Here is a 23,103-nt window from a genome sequence, read left to right on the forward strand (position 1 = left end):
TATTCAGTGCTGCCAGAAACCTCACACCAGCATATGCTTCCCTTTTTACTGAGGAAATGAATTCATTCAGACTCATGAGAGATTAGGGTAAATGAGAGGAGGTCGTGATGGATAATGAAATGGCCTAGCTTTAATAACGTTCTCAAACCCCTTGAAGGAGACTGAGGGGCTCTGTAAAACATTAGTTTCTCATTTTTATGGGATTCTTTAGCTGTGGCTCTAAAGATGAAGGAATGGAGTGAACTTCTCAAGGTATTTTTTATTTCTTTGAAAATAGAGGGCTTGCCCCATGGCTGAATGGTTAAGTTTGTGCACTCTGCTTAGGCAGCCCAGGGTTTCCCTGGTTCTGATCCTACGTGTGGACATGGCACCACTCGTGAGGCCATGCTGAGGCAGCATCCCACATAGCAGAGCCAGAAGGACCTACAACTAGAATATACAACTGTGTACTGGGGGGCTTCAGGGAGAAGAAGAAGGGGGGTGGGGGGGAAGAAGATTGGCAACAGATGTTAGTTCAGGTGCCAATCTCAAAAAAAAAGAAAGAAAGAAAAAAGAAAATAGAGACATTTTCTAACCGCTAGCCAACTTTTCTTTCTTGGATGTAGATCTCCCTCTTGTGGTAACTTGCTTCTTCTACACTTTTATAGCCACAGCGTCTGTTCTGTTCACTTTATTCTGTAGAGCAGCCTGCCAAGAATTATTTTCCTGCTTGTTTTTACTGCTAAAGAATGGAACGAAGTCAGGATATTAACAGAGAAGATCACATACCCCTGGCATTGTTTAGTAAAGGAATAATCCAGCTCACCCCACAGGACATACTGACTTTCCCAACTTGTTCTCTTATGAATCAATAGGGTTGGCAAAGTCCTAACTTTAGTCTAAGAGAATATTGAATTGTATTAAAAGTTTTCATAATAAAAACTTATTTTGGAGATATGTTCATGTCATTCATTTCTTACAATTCAGTTTTTTAGTTTTGTGCTGTAAAAAATTTTGTTTACAATCTTAGTTGTTGTCGTTTAATATGGAGGTTGTCCTGGAAGGACCCACAACTAATATAGACAGCTATGTACTGGGAGGATTTGGGGAGAAAAAATCAGAAAGAAAAAAAAAGAAGACTGGCAACAGTTGTTAGCTCAAGAGCCAATCTTAAAAAAGGAAAAAATATGGAGGTTGTCACATGAATTAATAAGTTAAATCATCCTTCTACAAATAATTTATTTTGTTCTATTCTCCATTGCCACATTATTACTAGGTAAGAAGAACTAGTTGAGAGAAACTGAATTTCTGAGAAGATAAACCACATTAAAGTTACAAATTAAATCTCTCAACTCTTAGTCCACACTAACTGGTTGGGTTGCTGGTTTACTTAAGTGCTGCCACAATTTATCCATTTGTTCATTCATTCATTCAACCAACATCCATTAAGGACTTACTAAAAATGTCAGACACTCTGGTAGGGGCTGAGATAAATAAGCAGAGTGAAGCCGGGTACCAGAGGGTTACTGTAAATATTCAATAAGAATATGATTACCCTTCCACCTTGTTCCTGAAACAGACACAGACGAAAAGAAGTTAATCTTGTCAATTTGCTGTTTTCTTGTTTAACCTGAGGAGTGACTCAAAGGTCACAAGGATTTATGAGCTTGTTTTGCAAAAGAAAAAGAATGCCTTCAAGGAACTTATGGTCACCAGGTTAACCAGCCCCCACGCCCCCAACTGTAGGTGACACCATGAAGTCTGGTTGCCGAAGCGCTTATCTGGAGTGAAAGAAACACAGATTTCTCCTTTGTTTTTCTGAAACTCCTCCTGCCAAACCCCTTAGCTCTATAAAATCCCCTGCTTTCTTCTTTTGTTGAGTGAATATATCCTCCCAGCTTCTTGTTTTGGCCAATTCAAATAAACCGTTCTCTATCTCCAAGCATGATATCTCAGTGATTGGCTTATTGTGCACTTGGCGCATGAACTTGAGATTAAGAGGTTCAGTATTAAGAGATCCTGTATTAGTTATCTATAGCTGCTTAACAAGTTACCCCAAAACTGAGCAACTTAAAACAACAAACATTTATCATCTCACACAGTTTCTGAGGGTCAGAAATCTGGGAGCAACTTAGCTGGATGCTTCTGGCTCAGGGTTTCTCATCAGGTGGCAGTTAAGTTGTTGGCCAGAGCTGTAGTCCTCTGAAGGTTCAACTGGGGCTGAAGGATCTACCTCCAAAGTAACACCATGTGTCACACCCATAGTGATGCTCACATGACAGTTGGCTTTCTCCAGGGCAAGGGATCCAAGAGAGACAGACTGACCAGCTAATCACAGGAGTGACATACCATCACTTCTGCTCTATCCTATTGGTCACACAGACCACCCCTGGTACAATGTGGGAGGGGACTACACAAGGGTGTGAATACTAGGAGAGGTGGAAATCAATGGGGGCCATTTTGGATGCTGGCTACCCCAGATCCATTGTCAAGGGACACACTATGGAATTATTAGTTTACTTTTGGGGGGAACTCAGGTAAATAAATTCCAGTATGCACACTAAAAAAAGTGGCTTAGAAGGAATCTACATAAAGGGAAATTGTATAGCCTGCTTCCACCTCTGCCCCACGTGTAGCACGTCCCCAGGAGAGCAACTTCTCAATCCCTGGTGCTGACAGTCTGTTGACCAACCACCTTTCCATGAAGGCTGGTTGTTGTCCCATTGCTCTACAATATTCATTGATAGCTTTGTCTCAGGGATTTGTTAACTCTCCTATCCTCTGTCATAATATAATCCAAGGAGATCTGGACCACACATACAACCACACAGGACATCACACTCATGTGTCATCACATTACATTGATGACATCATGCTAATTAGACAAGTACAAAGCAGTTGGTGTGCTGAGGCCTTGTAAGACACATGAGTTCCTGGAAGTAGGAGACAAACTCTGTGAAGATTCAGGGATTGACTACTTCAGTGAAGTTTTTAGGGACCCAGTGGCTCAAGGGCAGAATATTCTCTCCAAAATAAAACACAAATGTTTTGCATCTTGCATTCTTTCTGCAAAAAAGGAAGCACGGAGCCAGGTAGGCCTCTTTAGGTTCTAGAGGCAACATTCTCCTGCTAGGAAAATTGCTCTGACGAGGGGACATAGAAAGCTATTGGGTTTGAGTGGGGCTAGAGCAGAAAGGGCAGTAAAGTAACTCCAAGCCACAGTGCAGTCAGCCCTGCTGCTTGAGCCGAACAGTCAGGCAGATCTGATGGTGCTGGAGGTGTCAGGGGTGGGAAAAGGGGCAGTATGGGATTTTTGGAAAACTCCAGTGGGAGAATCATAACGCAGGTCCCAGGCATTCTGAAGTAAGGCCAAGGCCATGCCATTTGCAGCAGAGAAATATATGCCCTTTGAGAAGTAGCTCTCGGCATATTACTGGGTCCTAGAACACTTGACCTTGTGACACTAGTCACAATGTATCCAGAATTGTCCATTTTGAGCTGGATTCTGTCAAATCCACTAAGTAATAAAGTCAGACAAGTCTAGCAGTAGTCAACGGTAAGGTGGAAATGGTACCTCCAGGACTGAGCCCTAGCAGGTCCAGAGGGTATGAATAGGCTCCACGGGCAGGGGGCCCAGACCCCCATGTCACCCACCAGAGTTGCACCAGTGCCCCTCCCACAGTTTGCAGCTAAGTCAGGGGAAGGGGGCATGTGAACAGTTGAAAAAGGAGGAAAGTTCAAATTAGTTTACAGATCGGTTGGCTTGGTATGTGGGTACGAACCAAAACTGGACGGTGGCTGCATTGCAGCCACATTCAGAAGTGACCCTGAAAGATGGCAGGCAATAAACAACTTCCTGATGGGCACAGCAGCGAGCAGGGCGCTAGTCATCCACTTTGTATGGAAGGGAAAGTGGCCCAGGGTGAGAAAATACCCGGATTCCTGGACAATGCAGTGGTCTGGTCATCTGGTCAGAGGTCTGGAAAGAAAAGGAGGGGAAGATCAGAGACAAAGAGATCTGGGATAGAAGCCTGTGGATGACATATTAGAGTAGGCATGAAGTGTGGAGATTTTTGCATCACATGTAAATGTTTACTAGAAACATCCACTGTGGAAGAGTCACTGAATGACCAAGTCAACAAGATGACTCAGCCCGTCGAGTTAGCTAGCCCTTGTCAGAGTCCACACCAGAATTTGCACAATGGGCACCTGAATGGCAAGAGCATGATGGCAGAGACAGAGGCTATGTATGGACCCAATGGCATGGTCTCCCACTTCCCAAGGCCAGTCTAGCTATTGCAAATTAAAACCACAATGACCTACCATTCCACAACCTCCAAAATGACTAAAATTAAAGAGACTGGCAATACCAAGTGATACTGAGCAACTACGATTTATTGCTGGCAGGAGAATAAAATGATACAACCATTTTAGAAAAACTTTTTGGCAGTTTCTTATAAACTCAAACACATAACTCTCCCCAGGCTTGGCAAACTTTTCTATAAAGAGCAAAATAGTAAACATTTTAGGTTTTGTGGGCCAGTTTCTATGCAGCTAGTCAACTCTGCTGTTATAGCATGAAAGTAGCCATGGACAATACATAAACAAATGGGCATGGCTGTATTCCACCAAACTTCCTTTACAAAAACAGGAGGCCGGACCATGAACCTCTGTCCTATTATACAGAAACTTGACAACTCAGTATATGTGCGTGAAAAATGAGTACATGTGTCCACAGACAGAGGTGAGAAAAAATACTCATAGCAGATTCATTCATAACCACTCAGAACTGGAAACAATCCAATGGCCATCATCAGGAGAAAGGATAAAAACATTGTGGGATTTTCGTGTAACAAAATACACACATCAAAAATGAAATTCAAAAACATTATGCTGAGTAAAGGAAGTCTACCAGGGAAGTGCACATTCTGTGTATCAGTTACCTTTGACTGTGTAACAAATTGCTCCAAAACTTAGTAGCTTAAAAGGGCAACTATTTATTTAGTTCATAATTCTGTAGATCAGCTGTATGGCCTGGGCTTGGTGGGGCTGTTCTTCTGCTCTTGGCCAGATGATCAGGCATCTGCAGTCAATGGTTGAGTTAGTTGGTGCTGGCTGGTGAAACTACAAATTTATGTGAAACGCCAAGGAGAGATGACCATGTTAAAAGCACCAAGAGGATGCAGTCAGCAAAGTCCGAACTTCAGGAAATTGTAGAACAAACTATCTGAATCATTTGAAAAAAAAACCAGTCAAGGGATTTAAAATTGAGATTGAGAGACCTACAGATTGGTAGAATCATAAGAAAGGTATCAACTAACTGTAAAGTTTGGACCTTTTTGGAAGCTGGTTCAAACAAATTGCAAAAATTTAAAAATTTTTTAAAAAGAAGGATAAAATACTTATGAAACAATTAGAGAAACTTGAGCTCTAACTATATTTGATAACATTAAGCAATTCTTGCTAAATTTGTAGATGTGATTATGATATGTGGGTTTTGCTTTTGTAAAAAAGTTATTACTTTTGGATTTATACATATTGAAATATTTCTGGATGAAATTAAATGATGGTTGCAATTTTCTTCAAAATAATCTGGTAGGAGGTGGTGGTGGGTGGAATTTAGATGAAAAAGATTAAACATGAGTTGATAGTTGTTGAAACTAGGTAATGGGAATGGGGTTTATTATATAATTCTATATACTTTTGTAAATGTTAAAAATTTTTCCATAATATAATGTTTTTAAAACCAGGAGAGAAAAACTTAGATGTGTGGGAAAAAATATACTTTCTTTGCTAGATGTGGTGTCTGCTGCAATGGCAGGAACCACTGCAACCTTCTTCTGACACTCACTGAAAATGGCAGAATAAGACGGAAAGTACCTGTCTGCATCCTTGATGCTATTTGAACTATTGAGTTAACAAGTCCTGGGAATAGCCTATCTTCTCTCTTTATCATGTGAGGTAACAAGGTTTCCTCCTTTTTTAGTTGGGAGTTCTGTGACTTACAGGCAAAAACATCCTAACTGATATGGGGAGTAAGAAATGTTCAGGACTGCCAAGATCCTAGTGGTGAAATCAAATGGTGAGACTGATGATGAGAAAAACATTTGAGCCTTTTGCAGTGATTGGAAAACTGAACTGGTATACAATGGCTTTCAGTATTACTGAGCCTTCCTCTCTTTTACTAAATGGATTTTCAGAAGTCTAGAGAGACCTAGAGGACTTCCATTTTTTTGAGGAATTTATTCTCTTTATTTAGGAAGGCCAAAACCATGTTTAAAAAATTGTAGTATATGGGGCTGGCCCCGTGGCCGAGCGGTTAAGTTCACGCGCTCCGCTGCAGGCGGCCCAGTGTTTCGTTGGTTCGAATCCTGGGCGCGGACATGGCACTGCTCATCAGACCACGCTGAGGCAGCGTCCCACATGCCACAACTAGAAGGACCCACAACGAAGAACATACAACTATGTACTGGGGAGCTTTGGGGAGAAAAAGGAAATAATAAAAATCTTTAAAAAAAAAAATTGTAGTATATGTTGACATGTAACATTGTAGTAAAGGTTGACATGTAACAAAATAACACTTTTAACATAAAGATTCCAATGCAAAATTATGGCTATTCACAAGATAATTGCAAGATATAAACAAAGTCTTAATTCATGGTGACCTGTAGGGAGTGTGGTCCAGCACTGAGGCACAGGTTCAGATTTCATTCTGATCACTATCGCTATAACTATATGGGTGAATTCATTTGGAGAGGGTCTAAATTTCAGAACTTTTTTGACTGGAAAGTCCAGATTTATAGCCCTCTTGAACCTCCTGGTCTTTCCTATGATGAGCCTGAGAGTAATTCACATGTATGTGGCACTTTACAGTTTGCTAAGGTCATTTGATGTAACTCTTAATCTTCACAACAACCCTATGAGATAACATATATACATGGCTTCTGTGTATGGTTATGCAAGCTGTGCACTGCACTAGAGTTCTGGGTTGAGGGGGATTGTGGTGAATGAAATCCAGCCAGCCCTATACTCCATCACCATGCTGTGTGCGCTGTCCTGGGTCTGCCTCTGCCAGGAGGAAGAGGAACCGTCATCTAATTTGCCCAAAGGTACATGGGCAAACAGCAGCCCTGATGAAATAGCACATATTTAATCTTCCTTATTGCCATTGAAAAGCATTTCAAAATCCTATAATGCCATAGTGGGTCATCCCTTTGTGCCCAAGTTTTATCCTAGACATACCTAATGAACTCCCAAGAAGCTACAGGGCTGCTTTACGCTTCTGTTGGAGCAAATGAGAAGACAATGGATCAATACAGTAACTGCCCTCACCCGCAAAACGGGAGCTAATCGTGCCTGTTCGAAACAGTATCAATGGCTGGAGTTACAGAGAACACAGCAAACCAGCTCCCTCCGCTTCCACTTCCTCTCCTCGTATTTGTTTTAATTGGTTTAAACATTACTTATTGTCAAAGCCACGCCTGTTCCTTGTACAACTTTGCAAGCTACAGCAAATTGTTATGAAGTGATGGTGAGGAGGAATGGTGGAAAATCAATCATAATTCTACCTCTCAGAGACAGATCATTTGGAAGGTTAAAAAAACATTTATAGTGAAGAAACCTGGCAGACACCAACTTAACCAAGCAATAATGTGTGATACAAGGTTTTCTTTTGCTATAAAAGGCATTATTGGAACAACTGGTGAAATGTGAATCAGGTCTGTAGAATAAGTAATAGTATTTTATCAATGTTGATTTCTCGATTTGATCATTGTTCTTTGCATAGTAAAAGAATCTCTTGTTTTTGGAAATACACACAGAAGCAGTTAGGAGCAAAAAAGGGCATCATGTCTGCGATTTACTTGCAAATTGTTCCAAAATAAAAATGTGAGTGCATGGGTTTGTGTGAGTGTGAGTGTGTGTATACATACATATGTGTAGGTATATACATATATATATATGTATGTATGTATGTATATGGTCAGAAAAAGACTGATAAAGCAAATGTGGTGAAATACAAACATCTGGGAAATCTAGGTGAAGGATACTGTTCTTGCAACTTTTCTGTAAGTCTAAAGCTACGTCAAAACAAAATGTTTAAAAATTATGTAATTTGGAATAGCTAATACCGGCCTGTGATATCAAATTCAAAAGATGCAAATGGGTGTATAAGAAAAGTCTCCATCCTATCTGTGTCCCGGAGCCAACAACATTTCTTTCTTAGAGGTTATCTCTGTGTACGTAAGGTTATGCGTTCTTTCTCCTATTTTTACACAGATGATGGAATGATAACCACAGTTCTGCTTGGTGGTTTTTTCACTTATCAATATATCTTAATATATGAATATGTATAGCGCTGTTTCATTCTTCTTTAGTGACTGCATAGTAACCCGTTGTATATGTTCATGACATTTATTTAACTAGTCTCTTTCAATCAGTCTACTATTTCCAACAATTCTACAACAAATTTCCCTAATCAGACATCATTTCAAACATCTATGACTATATCTTTAGGTGACTTCCAAGAAATAGCTTTGCTGGATCAAAGAGTTTGTGAGTTTGCAATTTTAATAAGTATTGCCAAAGTACTCTGCATAACGCTTGTGCCCATTTTTACTCACAACAGTAAAGCATAATAACATTCTCACTAATTACAGTGTACAGTTAAACTTTTCGATATTTGCTAATATGATAGGTGAAGTATGGTGTATCATTATAGTTTTAATTTGTATTTCTCTGATTTGGTGTGAGGTTAAGTGCCTTTTATATTTATTTATATTGGCTATTCTTTGAACTTCTCATATTCTTTTTTCTTTATATTTGTTAGTTCCCTCCCACTCCTGGCTTTATTGAGGTATAAACATAAAATTTTATATATTTAAAGTGTGCAATGTGATGATCTACATTGATTTACCGATATACTGTGGAATGATTCCCGCAACCAGTTAGCTAACACACCCATTCCCTCACATAGTTACTTTGTGTGTGTGTGGTGAAAACACGTAAAATCTACTCTCTCAGCAAATTTGAAGTATGCAACACAGTATTATCAACGATAGTCATCATGCTGTATATTAGATCCCCAGAATTTATTCATCTTATAGCTGAAAGTTTATACCCTTTGACAGCATCTTCCTATTTCCATTTCCCCCACCCTTCAGCTCCTGGTAACCACCATTCTACTCTCTGTTTCTATGAGTTTGGCATTTTTTTTTAGATTCCATATATCAGTGAACTCATACAGTATTTGTCTTGTTCTGTCTGGCTCATTTCCCTTAGCATGCCCTCCAGTTTCATCCATGTTGTTGCAAATGGCAGGATTTCTTTCTCATGACTGAATAATATTCTATTGTGTGTATGCATGTATATACATATCTATACGTGGTATATATATCTATATGTGGTATATCTATGTCTATATTTATCTATCTATCTATATATATATATATACCACATTTTCTTTATCCATTCACCTGTCAATGGACACTTAGGTTGTTTCCATATCCTGGCTACTGTGAATAACACTACAATGAACATGGCAGTGCAGATATCACTTCAAGATGCTGATTTTGTTTCCTTCAGATATGTACTGGATGCTGGATCATATGGTAGATCTATTTTTAATTTTGAAGAATCTCCATCCTGTTTTCCACAGTGGCTGCACCAATTTACATTCCCACCAACAGTGCTCAAGGATTCCCTTTTTATCTTCACAAGACTTATCTTGTTATCCTAACAAAGGTGAGGCGGTATCTCATTGTGGTGTTTTTTTTTTTAAAGATTTTATTTTTTTTCCTTCTTCTCCCCAAAGCCCCCCAGTACATAGTTGTACATTCTTCGTTGTGGGTCCTTCTAGTTGTGGTATGTGGCACGCTGCCTCAGCGTGGCCTGATGAGCAGTGCCATGTCCGCACCCAGGATTCGAACCAACGAAACACTGGGCAGCCTGCAGCAGACAGCGCGAACTTAACCATTTGGCCAGGGGGCCAGCCCCTCATCGTGGTTTTGATTTGCTTTTCCCCATGATTAGTGATGCTGAGCGCCTTTTCATGTAGGTATTGGCCATTTGTATGTCTTCTTTGGAAAAATATCTATTCAGATCCTTTGCCAATTTTTGAATTGGATTATTTGTTTTTTGCTATTGAGTTGTATGAGTTCCTTATGTATTTTAGATATTAACTCATTATCAGATATGTGGCTTGCAAATATTTTCTCCCATTCCATAGGTTGCCTTTTCACTTTTTTGATTATTTTCTTTGCTGTGCAGAAGCTTTTTAGCTTGATGTAATCCCACTTGTTTATTTTTGCTTTTGTTGCCTTTGCTTTTGGTGTCATATCTAAAAAATCATTATCAAGACCAATGTCAAAGAGCTTTTCTCTGTTTTCTTCTAGTGGTGTAAGACACGGGTCCAATTTTATTCTTTTGCACATGGATATCCAGTTTTCCCAACAGCATTTATTGCAGAGACTATCCTTTCCCCACTGTGTGTTCTTGGCACCCTGTCAAAGGTAAGTTGATTGTATATTTGTGGGTTTATTTCTGGGCTCTCTATTCTGTTCCATTGGTCTTCTCATATTCTTTGATGATTTTCTCTTGTATTATAGATCTTTTTTCTTATCAATTTGTAGGAGTCATTTATATATTAAGAAAAGTAGCCCTTCATCTGTGATAAGTTATAAAATTATTCCCACTTTACTGTTTGTCTTTTGCTATATGTATGTTTTGCTGTGCAGATTTTTAAAAATTTTTGTATAGTTCAATTTATCAATTCTTTTTACGTTATAGTTTCTGAGTATTGTGTTACACTTAGAAAAACTTTCCCTACTCTAAGATCTCAGATGATGTCTTCTGGAACTTTTATACTTTCATCTTTTAAAGTTAACCTTTTAAATATATTTGGAACTTATTTTGGTATTAGGTATGAGGAGCAAGTAGAGATTCAACATTTTTACCCAGAGGGCTAGCCGCTTGTTCCAATAACTTTGCTTGAATTATTGAGTCTAAAAATCTAGAATGAATGTTGAATTTTAGCAAAGACTTGTTAAGCATCTATGAATATGATAGTATTTTTTCTCTTTTAAACTATTAGTAAGATCAATTAATTATATTAATACAGAATCATCCTTACATTTCTGGAGTAAACCTTACTCAGTCACCGTGTATTATTCTTTTCATATGCTACTGAATATTTTAGTTAATAATTTATTTTGGATTTTTCCATTGATATTCATAAATCAAGTTGGTCTATAGTTGTCAGAATGTGTGTGCACATGCACTATCTTTGTTAGATTTCGGTATCCATGTTATGCTCACTTCATAAAAAGAATTAGGAAGATTTCCATTTTTTCTGTGCTCTGGGACAGAAAAATAGCACTGGAATCAACTACTCTTTACCATTCGGGTGGAGTTTCCCTGTGAGACAAGGTGGGTCATGTGCTTTGGGGGTGGAGGTGAAGGTGGAAGTGAGGGTAGTAGGAAAGACAGTTCTTTGATAATAATATTCTCTAGTTCTTGCATGGTAATAGTTTGATTAGATTCTCTCTCTCTTCCAGGATCTATTTTGGTAAATTGTATTTTCTTGTAATATCATCCATTTCATCCAGGTTTTCGGTTTATTTGCTTACAGTTGAGCAAAATTAGCCTCTTACAAATCTATAATTTGTTTTCTATATCTAAGATTTTTTTTCCTACTTATGTTTTTTATCACGGCAAGTGTTCATTTCCCCACTTTCTTCTGATTAGATTAGTTAACCATTTTATTAGTTTTTTCCTGAACCCCTGGATTTATTAGTCCTTTGATATGTTTTAATTCATTAATTTCTTCTTTTATCTCTACTAGTTTCTTTATTCTGTATTCCCTATGTTTATTTTCGTATTTTTTTCCAACCTTGAATTAGCTAGAAAATATATACTTTATGCTAAATATGCTTTTTTCACTATGAATTTTTCTATGAGCTCTGCTTTAGCTATATCAAATAAGCATCTACACGTAGCGTTTTCAGTATCTTTATTTTCTAGATAATCTGCAATTTCAGTTTTGACTTCTCTTTTTCCCAATCGCTAAAACACTTTTTCAAAAGCTCAGGAGGTTTTAAAATTTTTATTTTAGTTACTTATCTTATATTACTTTATTTTTTCTTCATTTTTGAGAACACTAGAAAATTTTGTATCTTACTTTCCATCCTATTTGCCTCTTTCCCCATAACTCCGCCTCCCCCACTTTCTGGCGGTTTTAATGAGGATCACAGGGTTCTTCGCCGTGAAGCTCAACAAGAACGAAGGAACCCTGGGGGCCAAGAGAAGAAACAGCGATCCGGAACCAGTGGGTCTGAAAAAGGCTGAGGTCTGCGCCTTGCTCTCCCCGCGGGGGCGCTGAACCCAAGGTGCTGAGGAGGCGGGGACCACATCCCCTCGGGCACGCGGCCCGATTGGCCAATCGCCGCCACCAAATCCCTGCTCTGTTCTTTGATTGGTTTGGATGGAGACGCCCCCATCGCACTAGGACCGGCCTATTGCTTGGCTTTGACCTGGACGGTGGCCGGCGGAGGACAAGAGGCTTGCGGAGCGGAGGAAAGGTTTTGCAGTGTGTGAGACGCAGCCGGTGTACCTGCGAGTCAAAGACCTGCGGGGCTCCAGGGACATGGCGGCGGCCTCTGCGGTGTCGGTGCTGCTAGTGGCGGCGGAGAGGAGCCGGTGGCAGCGTGTCCCGAGGCTGCTGCCTCCGCCGAGGTAACAGTGGGTGAAGGGGCGGTGGATCAGTGTCTGGTGTGGACTCGTGCGCGCCGGGCAAGGTTCGGAGGTTCGCAGGTCGAGGGGGAGGAGGAGAGGACAGGAGGACAAGCCAGCCCTTTTCGGGGGGGGTCTGCTTTCAGTCTCAGCATCGAGAAGGAGACGTCTCCACACCCAGCCCTTCTTTTTCTTCCCTCTTCCCCACCTCCAGCCTTCAGCGCTCCGTTTGCCTCTATTTTTCCATTTATGAGAAGCGGGGGAGGAGTGGAGCTGGGCCTACCTTCTCCGTGCTCCCCTGGCCCTAGGGGCTCGAGTAACGCTGTGCAGCTCCCAACAGTTTGCTTTGGGCGCTCCCTGCCTTCCCTGTGTGGGGAGAGTTGTTGCAGTCCCGGTTCTGGTGAAACCCAAAGGGGTCAGCCACTTGCCAGGGTGACACAAGTGTTAAGAAATGGACCCAGGACGCCCTCAAGCCCCTTTCGGTTCGGCTGTCCCCCATCAGGTGTCCAGTACAGAGAAACACTCCTGGAGTTCTTTCTCATTGTTGGAATGAATCAAGTTAATAAAAGCAAATTTACCTTCCAGTGGGCTAAGTTGTTTTGTCAAAAGCTCTGTATGCAAGTTTGAGCAAAGCTACCAGATGTCTCCAGCTAACCTGACACCAGATCAGTTTCACATTTTGATGATGTTTGATAATGTGATAACGTTTGGCAGTGAAGACACCCCCGTGATTCCAGGTAGCAGGCTTCTTTGTCTTCCTTTGCTTCATCATCAGCCTCCTCCATCATTCTGGAAAGACAGTTTTGCTTAGTGCTGAAGGGCACAGATTCTGCAGTCAGAAGGCAGGGGTCTCAGCTTTGCTACTCCCTAGAGGTGTGAGCAACCTTGCACACGTTACTTAATATCTCTATGCTTCAATTTCCCAACCTAGAGGGGCTGATGGTACTTGTACCTACAGGAGGTAATATTATCATCTTGGGTTGTGCAAATTGAATTAATACACGGAAAGAGGCTGAAACAGAATCTGGCGCATATGAATCAATCCATAGATGTGGCCTTGGCAGAGTCAACCATTTAGATCAAGTTTTTTGTTTGCTTTTATTTTCCACAAGTTATTGTAGACGCCTTGGATTTTCAATTACTTAATTGTAGGACTTGCCTCGAGCGAAATAAGACAGTTAGTGACAGCAGTGTTAGGGCTGTTCTCTTTCTCCTGATTTTTCTTTTGAGTTTCCAGGTTCTTCAGGACAGTACGCAGATACATTTTCTCTCTCTTCTCTCTTCTTCTCAAGTCTTAGCTATTGTGTATAGAACTGTTCTCAAGTAGCTGTCACCCTGGAAAGTGTTAGAGTTATTAATGGCATATAGAATTTAAAATTTCATCAGTATAGGGGGTGTTTACATTTTGTTTTGTATCATGATTCTCTAGTAATTCAGAGAAAAGAATCTGTAGTAGGGGAATTTTAGAAATGAGAATAAGCTGGTATAGGAGTGACCTTGAATCAGGGTGGAATTATCTCATAGAAGGAACTTAATCTTGTTTTTCAAACATTGTTTTAAGTTGTTGCTTCGACAATGGTGAAAAATGGAATAGACCAATCAGAACATTGTTGGGATATAGGATGATAGATAAGTGGTAGGTATGTGTGTAGTTGTCTGTCTGTCTTGACTAGAAAATGGCAGAAGCAAACTTTAGGTCAGCAATGGCCTTGAAATTTAGAGTCTTAAGCTGGATTTACCAAGAAGCAGCCATTTTATAGACACATCTGTCCAGGACAGGCCTTAAATCTTAATCAGAAACTTATCTGAAGAGTGTGATGGGAAGATGCTATGAACTAGAAAATACCTTATAAAGATCAGGAGAGTTGATCCCCCTCCTGAAACATCAAGAAAGTGAGGTCAGCTGAATTGGAAAGATGTGGGGAAGCAGTAGCCTCTTGAGGAGCCCGTCTTGTGGAACTCAAGCACCAGAGCTGTGGGTCTTCCCAGCAGCCCTCCGTGGATGGCGACATCTGGTTGAATGTCCATCATAGGGCAATGAGTGTATAGATCCACCAATGTCATCTGCCCCAGTGAAATGCTAGTCCTGTTCCGTTACACAGTTATAAACACAGTGTGTATGTAGACATACACACATAGTTACGTAGTATCTCATGCACATCATTTATGCTTTTTGTCTGCTTTGTAAAGGATCAAAAATGGTTAGTCCTTTATAAGCATAGTTTTACCAAATCTTGCAGATATGGACGGAAGAGACTAAGATGCAATTGCATCAGCAGTTTCTCTGTTTCCCAGTATATTTTTAGCTGACACCTAATATCATTATACTTTTTTGTTCCTGAAGTGAATCTGGCCTGCTTTCTGTCAACCTTTCGTTAAAGTTTCAGTGTTAAACTATTGTATCAATAGGTATCATGGAAGTTAAAAATTGTTTTAGACCTTAATGGACTTCTAACGAGTTAAGACGCCTCAAACAAGTGTTCAGAACTAGTTATGTATGTCTGGTTAAGTGTTGATTGTAGGTGTCAAACAGCCTCCCTGTTTTCTCTGTTTCTCGTTAATACAAGGATTCAGACTAAAATTGTATACTTTTAAAACTGGGAGGTATCTTCAAGATCACCTCTTGTAGGCTCCTCTCTTGTGTGAGGACACTGAAACTTGAGTTGTAAAGCAAAAATTCGTTATTGAGAGTGAAAAAATCTTGTATATTATCATGGTTTGGTGCCCTTCAAAGCTCAACCCCTCCTACAAAACCTTATTCCTTAGTATTTAAGTTTTCTCATTAGGGAGCGGTGATGAAAAAAAGATTGAAAAACCCTGATGTAAGGTGACTTGCTGCAGTCACCCGAGCTGGCCAGTGGGGGGCTGTTCCGGCTGCACAGCCAGCATTCTTTCTCCTGCCCTTGCTCAGCTCCTTCCCTTTACTCCTCTGAGCTGAATTATTCAAACCTGTCTTGTCAGAGGTTGAATTAGATTGGTATTTTTCAAACTGTAGTTTGACCAGCATTTTTTATTTAATAAAATGGAGTAGAACAGAAAGTATCAACATGCAGAGAAGGTCTCCTTTTATGAAACTTCTGTTTTGTTATATACTCGGTTGTGAAGTCACATACAGTGTTTACTTGGGATACAAGTCAAAAAAGTTTGAAAAAAGCTGAACTGGATGATCTTGAAGTACCTTGGCTTTCTCCTCGTCGAGGACTCTGTGGTCACATGATAGCCTCAGGGGCAAGCAGGTGAAGTGTTCCATTCAAAGACACGTGCCAGGGAGAACAGCCAGAACTGGAACTTCTGATTTCTAGATTAGTTTTCTTTCCACAAAGAAAGTCTTGTTACATCACTTTGTAGGCTTAAGGTCTAACTAAGATCATATCTGGACTTGGTTTCCAGTTTTTACAAATTTAGATTGTTTCGAAAGATCAATGACTGATCTTGCATGTCCTGTTTAATTCTGATTCCGTTTGGATTCATTTTATAGGAGAGGGCCTTGGAAGCAAAGAACCGTGAAGTATGCCACAACCACAGGTACTGGCTGTCTTTGTTGTACTATTTGGCTTTGCTTCACATTGCAAACTAAGAAAGGGAAATGTTTAATCCGGTAATTTGTGTATAATAGAATTAATCCTCATATACTTTTGAAGTTTTGGATTTTCATGATAATTTCTTTAGTAAGTATTGAGTCACGGTTTTTACTTTTATGTCAAATCTCTCTTGCTATTTAGTCTAAAATACATAGGGAAGTAAGCCTGGCAGCCCCTGTGACCTGTGGCAACTCTTGAGCTCTGTAGACCCCTATTGAAAAACATGGTTTTAAATTATATAAAACCTTATTTTTCGAGAAAAATAACTGTTATCAACTGTCAAAGAACATTTATTTCATGTGTGATGATGGAAGTGCATTTTATATAGTCATACAATAGCATCTCATTATAGCGCTGATGCCAGTGAACTGTGCAATTTTCATTTATGTTGCAAGAGGACCACACGTCCCTGAGCTCAGAGCGGTAGAGGCAGTGGAGCAGAGTGTCTCCGAGCTCAGATTCTGGAGTGAAGCTAACCTGGGTTCAAATCCTGGATCCACCATTTCTTTTCTTTTTTTTTTTTTGAGGAAGACTAGCCCTGAGCTAACTACTGCCAATCCTCTTCTTTTTGTTGAGGAAGCCTGGCCCTGAGCTCACATCCGTGCCCATCTTCCTCTACTTTATATGTGGGACGCCTCCCACAGCATGGCGTGCCAATTGGTGCCATGTCTGCACCCTGGATCTGAACCAGCAAACCATGGGTCGCCGAGAAGGGGAATGTGCGAACTTAACTTCTGTGCCACCGGGCCGGCCCCCATCATTTCTTTTAGCTGTATAATTTCAGGAAAGTAACATCTCTTTCTATCTTAATTTCTTCATCTTTAAAATTGAGATGATAATAATAGTAGTATCTACTTCATAGGATTATTGTGAGGATTTAAATCCAGATTGAATATTTAGCACAAATCATGGGGCATAGAAAGTACAGGGGCTGGCCTGGTGGCTCAGCGGTTAAGTGCGCACATTCCGCTTCTCAGTGGCCCGGGGTTTGCCGGTTCAGATCCTGGGTGTGGATATGGCACCAATTGGCACGCCATGCTGTGATAGGCGTCCCACATATAAAGTAGAGGACGATGGGCACAGATGTGAGCTCAGGGCCAAGCTTCCTCAGCAAAAAAGAGGAGGACTGGCAGTAGTTAGCTCAGGGCTAATCTTCCTCAAAAAAAAAAAAGTACTTATTAAATGTGAATTATAATTAACTATGATGGTTTTTTGTGGGTTTTTTTTTTTAGCTATTTTAAATTGATTTTTGGCATAACAAAGCATCTTTTAATTTTATTTTAAGTTAAAAAAGCTGAGTAATTTAAGACTTTATATTAATAAGGGTATCGTGAATTTCAGTGAAAAGAAATGCACTGTGTAATACTAGTTAAAATGGTTATTTTAAGCTCTATTATGCTGATTTTACCAAAATGAGTGTTTATCAGCTGGTTAATATCATCGAATGTTTTTCATATTCTCATTTCTTGCTCTACAGTAACAGTTGTGTGTGATTTTCATGGTATTTTAAACAGGACAAAAAATTACCAAGGTCCTCATTGCCAACAGAGGAGAAATTGCCTGCAGGGTGATGCGAACAGCTAAAAAAATGGGTGTACAGTCTGTGGCTGTTTATAGTGAGGCCGACAGGAATTCCATGCATGTAGACATGGTATGTTGTTAAAAACTGAAAGTCAAATTTTCTAAGTGATTGTTTTATTTGTTCATTGTATCAGTATTTTAGTTCTTTATGTTAACAGTTTATTTTTGCTAGTGTTAACAGTATGTAAGTGGATAAGTTCAAACTGTTCACTAATAATTCCTCTTGGGAACATTTTCCAAACATAACACCAGTTGGACTAAGCTTTGTGCTTTGTGGTGTAGTTGACTTCCAGGCAAGGTCCTATCTCATCAAGAACTGGTTAAAACAGTTCACAGAATGTGGCTGATCCACAGACCACACTTTGAGCGGGACGTATCCAGATTCCCTGATGGACAAGGAGAAGTTGAAAGATTCTAGACTTAGCAACTACTTCTTACTGACCAAGGGATCTTAGACAAGTCACTTAATGTTCCAGAGCCTTGGCTTAACTGGAAAATTGTAACTAAAAGGACCCTATTTCCCTGAGGTTTGTAGGTGTTATCAATTATTACCAGCTATTATCCACCAGAACCCAACCATGGAGGAATTCAACTATTGGCCTTCTTCATGCCCACAGCAACACTCCAAGCACCAAAATAAATTCATGGTGACCAGCTTCACCTGGGCTTTCAGCATTGCACAGCAGGCCACGCGGCTCTGTGGCCACTTTTCTTTCTCATTCTGTGCAGTGACTATCTTGAGCCTGTTTTCTCCATTCCAACCTCTGACTCTCCCTCTACTCACCTATTCTCAACAGATGAACTTAACTTCATGGAGAAATAGAACTGAGCTTCCTGCCACAGAATCTGCTCATCTGCCTGCATCTGCGTCCATCCTCTTCCCATCCAAGGCCAGTCGTCTGCCTGTGCTCTGGAGTCCTTCTCTCACCTTTTCAAAAATCTTTCATTTCCTTTTCTCACTATATACTCTCAGTCTGGATCATTTTATTTAATCCTAGGGTTTTGCCAAAAACTTCCAAATTTCTATTTCTAGCTCACACTTTCTTTTGAGCGCGGTACGGGTATATCCAACTGGATATACATCTGCATCTCCACCTGGATATGTCATGGGTACCAAACTAATATGTCTGAAGTTGACCTCAAGACCTTTCCTCTATTTTGAACCTGCTTTTTCTTACAGACTTTCGTAACCCAGTAGATGGCAACAGCATTGCGTAAAAATAATAATGTTGAGATTTGAGAGTCTTTGACCATCCCTCCTTCTGCCTTCCCACTCTCCATCCTTCATCCTCATCCATCTAGACAATCACCAAGTGCTGTTAATTCTACTTCCCAGACATTTCTTTCCTCTTCTTTCTGCCCTCTACCTTACGTCAAAGCCATTATCATCTCTTGCCTGGTCAAATACTGTAGCAATCTGTTTTCTCCATTTCAGCCACGCTGATAGTTTAAAATCAAAACTTTTTCATGTTACTCCTCTGCTTTAAATGCTTCAAACATTTTTATGATCCACCAAATTCACAATAATTTAAAAGACGGATAGTATTCAGTGTTGGTTAATGTGGTTGGAAATTAGTATGTTGATGGGAATGTGTATTGATGACACCATTTCAAGGGATGATTAACCAAGAGCTATTAAAGTGTCACATCCTTCAACCTAACCCTGCACATATTCCTCTCAATCTCTGCCCGGACACATGCTCACATGTGTGCAAAAAGGGCTGTGCAAGATTGCTGCCGGCATCCAGTGTTTTGCCATTATGACCTAAACATCTGTGAAGAGGTGCATGATTGAATGAAGACAGGTCCCTCCATAGTGTGGAACAGTGCACAGTTGTTTTAAACTATGAGGTAGACATCTGTGTCCTAGCAAGGAGAGAGCTCCCAAGACATACTGTTAATGAAAAAAGCAGTTGCAGAAGATTTCTATATAGTTTGATCCTGTTTGTGTAAAAACAAAAACCATATGTGTTGATGAAGATATATATGAATAAATCAGAATGTGAGTAGGGAAGAATATGTCCCGAGTCGGTCACAGTGCGTGTATCTAGAAGGGATTTGGAAGGAGGGAGGGGGCAGTGCCTGAGGGCTCCTTTGCCTTTCTGCTATTGCTCACATTCTTTAGAATAAGAGTGGGTTTATGTTTGTGGAATTAAAAATTAAACAAACAAAAAGAACTTAAAAAAAAATTTCATTGTGTGTTCCCTGAGAGAAAATCCACAGCTTTAGCCTCCCACAAGGCCCTCTGAAATCTGTGCCCTCCCGTCTGTCCAGCTGTATCTGTGGTTCATTGACCCCTTGCTCAGTGTGCTCCAACCACACAAGCCTCCTTCAGTGCCTCAGATGGGTCAGTTTCTTCCCACCTCAGGCCTTCACCTATTGTTTTCTCTGCCTGGGAGGCCTGCCCCCACCTCCATGCCTGTTCCCAGCTCCACGCCCTCCACCCGTTTGCCTGGCCAAGTCCTGATCGTTCTGGAGGGCCCGTCCCTGACCTTCCCTCTCAGCCTTTCCCTGGCCGCCCTCGGGCCTGATCAGTCTCCCTCTTACCTGCGTCATGTCCTTTGTTCTTCCTCCGTGGCCTTTATCACAGTTCTCATTGTGTGTGTGAATGTATATTTGATGTCTGTGTCTGCTTCTAGACAGGAGCATTCCTCTTGTTTACTGCTGTCCAGGCAGTTCCCACCTCGAAGTGTGGCGAAAGTGGGCATTCAGTACATCTTTGAATTTATAAATGATGTCTTCTATCTGGTCTGCTTCAAGGGATGCTGTGATTACGTGAAAGTTTTAAGGGACAGTATAAAATAGTTCACAAATGTAGAGAAGGACCATTCTCATCGTGGTCTAATAATTATATAAACTTTAATAAACTTTGTAATTTTATTTCTTGCTGTATACATCTGTTGCATATTTTGTCTCTGTTGTCAAATTGTAAATTTTAGACATTAAATACATTTAAGGTTATTGTTGTTGCTAATAATACCATGACTAATGCCTGTTGCTTTCCATCCTAAGGAAATTTAATTTCACTCTAGTGTCTGATTTATACATAAAATCAAGTTTTGGCATCCTCTTCATGCAAAAGATTCCAAACTGGCTTATTTTTATAACATAGACATGAGCTGGTACTTCTGTTTCTCAATTCTTGCATTGTTCTTGGGGAGCCAGTATTTTTATTTATCCAGTCAGGCCCCGTGTAATGAGACTTCCGTCAGTGACGGACCACATATACACCAGTGGGCCCAAAGGTTAGTACCATACAGCCTGGGTGTGCAGTAGGCTATACCATCTAGGTTGTGTAAGTACACTCTGTGATGTCCCCACAACAACAAAATCACCTGACAACGCATTTCTCAGAATGTATCCTTGTCATTAAGTGACGCGTGACTGTAGTAATAAAATGACTCGGAAGCAGTTCTGTACGGTGTACTAGTATGTATTAGCTGTGTGGTCTTTTAAACGTGTAATATTTCTTAAACAGGCAGATGAAGCATATTCCATCGGTCCTGCTCCCTCTCAACAGAGCTACCTTTCCATGGAGAAAATCATTCAAGTGGCCAAGATGTCCACTGCACAGGTCAGAGTCATGAAGAGATTTATAATGCGAAAGGAATAAGTTCTGTACAATTTTCACAAAATTACTTATTATTTATAGCACTCATTCTCTGTTTTTAGCCATTCGCGAGATTTTTACACTTGATTGTTGGGTTGTCATTGTAAACTAGACATGTCCTTTCTCATTCCTCAGCCACTCTACCTTCTTCCTGAGTCATGTACACTTTAGATCTTTTGGAAAATAGGTGGAGGGGGGCTCTAAATTATAAATTAAAATTAAGAAGGAATTCAGCCCTTCTACCTTTGAAACCAGGTAAACATTTAAACAAATAGAGAAACAAATACAACTAAGAGTGTTATAAATGGTGAGAAGAAAGTAAAGCAGGATAAGGGGATAAAGACTGATTAGGAGATGCTTTTAGACAGTGGTTCAAGGCCAGCCTGGTGGCACAGTGGTTAAGTTTGCATGTTCCACTTTGGTGGCCTGGGGTTTGCCAGTTCAGATCCCAGGTGTGGACCCACGCACTGCTTGTCAAGCCATGCTGTGGCAGGTATCCCACATATAAAGTAGAGGAAGATGGGCATGGATGTTAGCTCAGAGCCAGTCTTCCTCAGCAAAAAAAAAAAAAAGGAGGATTGGCAGCAGATGTTAGCTCACGGCTAATCTTCCTCAAGAAAAAAGATAAATAAATAGGGTGGTCAGTGGAGGCCTTTCTGAGGAGGTGACAGTTGAACAAAGAACTAACTGCTATTAGGTCAGCCATGTGAAGGACTTCAGGAGGAAGGTTCAGCCAAACAGAGTTGCCAAGACTCTGAGATGAAAATAAGCTTGGTGTTCATGGGACAAGTGTGTTCAGTGTTGATGGAGCGAAGGCAGTAAGGGACCTTGTCATTCAGGATCCAGCCAGTAAAACTGAAACTCCATTAGATACTTCAACAGTGGGAATTTAATTTAGGAATTAGATCCACCAGTGTTAGAGGGGCGAGAGAGAGAGAGAGAGAGAGAGAGAGAGAGAGAGAGAGAGAGAGAGAGAGAGGGAGAGGGGGAGGGGCAGGGGTAAAGAAAAAGGGTATGTTGAAGTTAACCAGAAATTGATAGCCACTGGCTGAGCTGGGGAAGAGGTCGAGGTCGGAGGAGGGACCTTCTGCAGCTGTTGCTCAGATCTCTGTGGAGGGGTCCCACCTGGCTGCAGGGGGCATAATGAGGCTGATTCCCAGAGCTCTAAAAGAACCTGAAGACTGGAACCGCTGCTGTCCAGGGTAGAAGATTAGGAAGACTTCCCCTGCCTCCAGTTTCCCTACAGGGGCCCCTGCTGGCAGAACCTAACAGGAGGCCAGCTGGCAGGAAAGGGAATTTTCAGAGCCCCTTCATGAAGCACAGCATGGAAGGTTGAGTTTGGAGCTGAGAAGACCAACTGACGCAGGAAGAAAGTGGTAGGAGATGATGAAGCAGAGAGGTAAAGGCAACATTATTTAGCGCCTTATAGACCTTGTTAAGGGATTTGCATTTCATTCTAAGTAGCTCCTGGAGGATTTTAAGCAGAGGAGTGATGTGATCTGATTTACATTTAAATAAGATCATTGTGGCTGCTGATGAGGAGTAGACTAGTGGGATGGGGGCAAAGGTGGGCTAATAACAGAGAGCAGGCAGAATAATAAGGAGTTAATTGCAGAAGTCTTGCTC

General features: G+C 40.7%; 1 protein-coding gene across 1 annotated transcript in view; it reads left to right on the forward strand.

The window, feature by feature from the left end:
- The first annotated feature begins 12,474 nt into the window (after positions 1 to 12,474).
- The window catches only part of MCCC1 (methylcrotonyl-CoA carboxylase subunit 1), a 57,930-nt gene continuing 47,301 nt past the window's right edge, over positions 12,475 to 23,103 (forward strand). The window contains exons 1-4 of the mRNA XM_014846237.3: positions 12,475 to 12,708; positions 16,184 to 16,230; positions 17,801 to 17,937; positions 21,346 to 21,441. Of these exons, the coding sequence (XP_014701723.3) occupies positions 12,620 to 12,708; positions 16,184 to 16,230; positions 17,801 to 17,937; positions 21,346 to 21,441 (369 nt within the window). The 5' untranslated portion in view covers positions 12,475 to 12,619. The remainder of the gene's footprint in view (positions 12,709 to 16,183; positions 16,231 to 17,800; positions 17,938 to 21,345; positions 21,442 to 23,103) is intronic.

The sequence above is a fragment of the Equus asinus genome, chromosome 5 (genome assembly GCF_041296235.1).
Source record: "Equus asinus isolate D_3611 breed Donkey chromosome 5, EquAss-T2T_v2, whole genome shotgun sequence".
Classification (NCBI taxonomy): domain Eukaryota; kingdom Metazoa; phylum Chordata; class Mammalia; order Perissodactyla; family Equidae; genus Equus; species Equus asinus.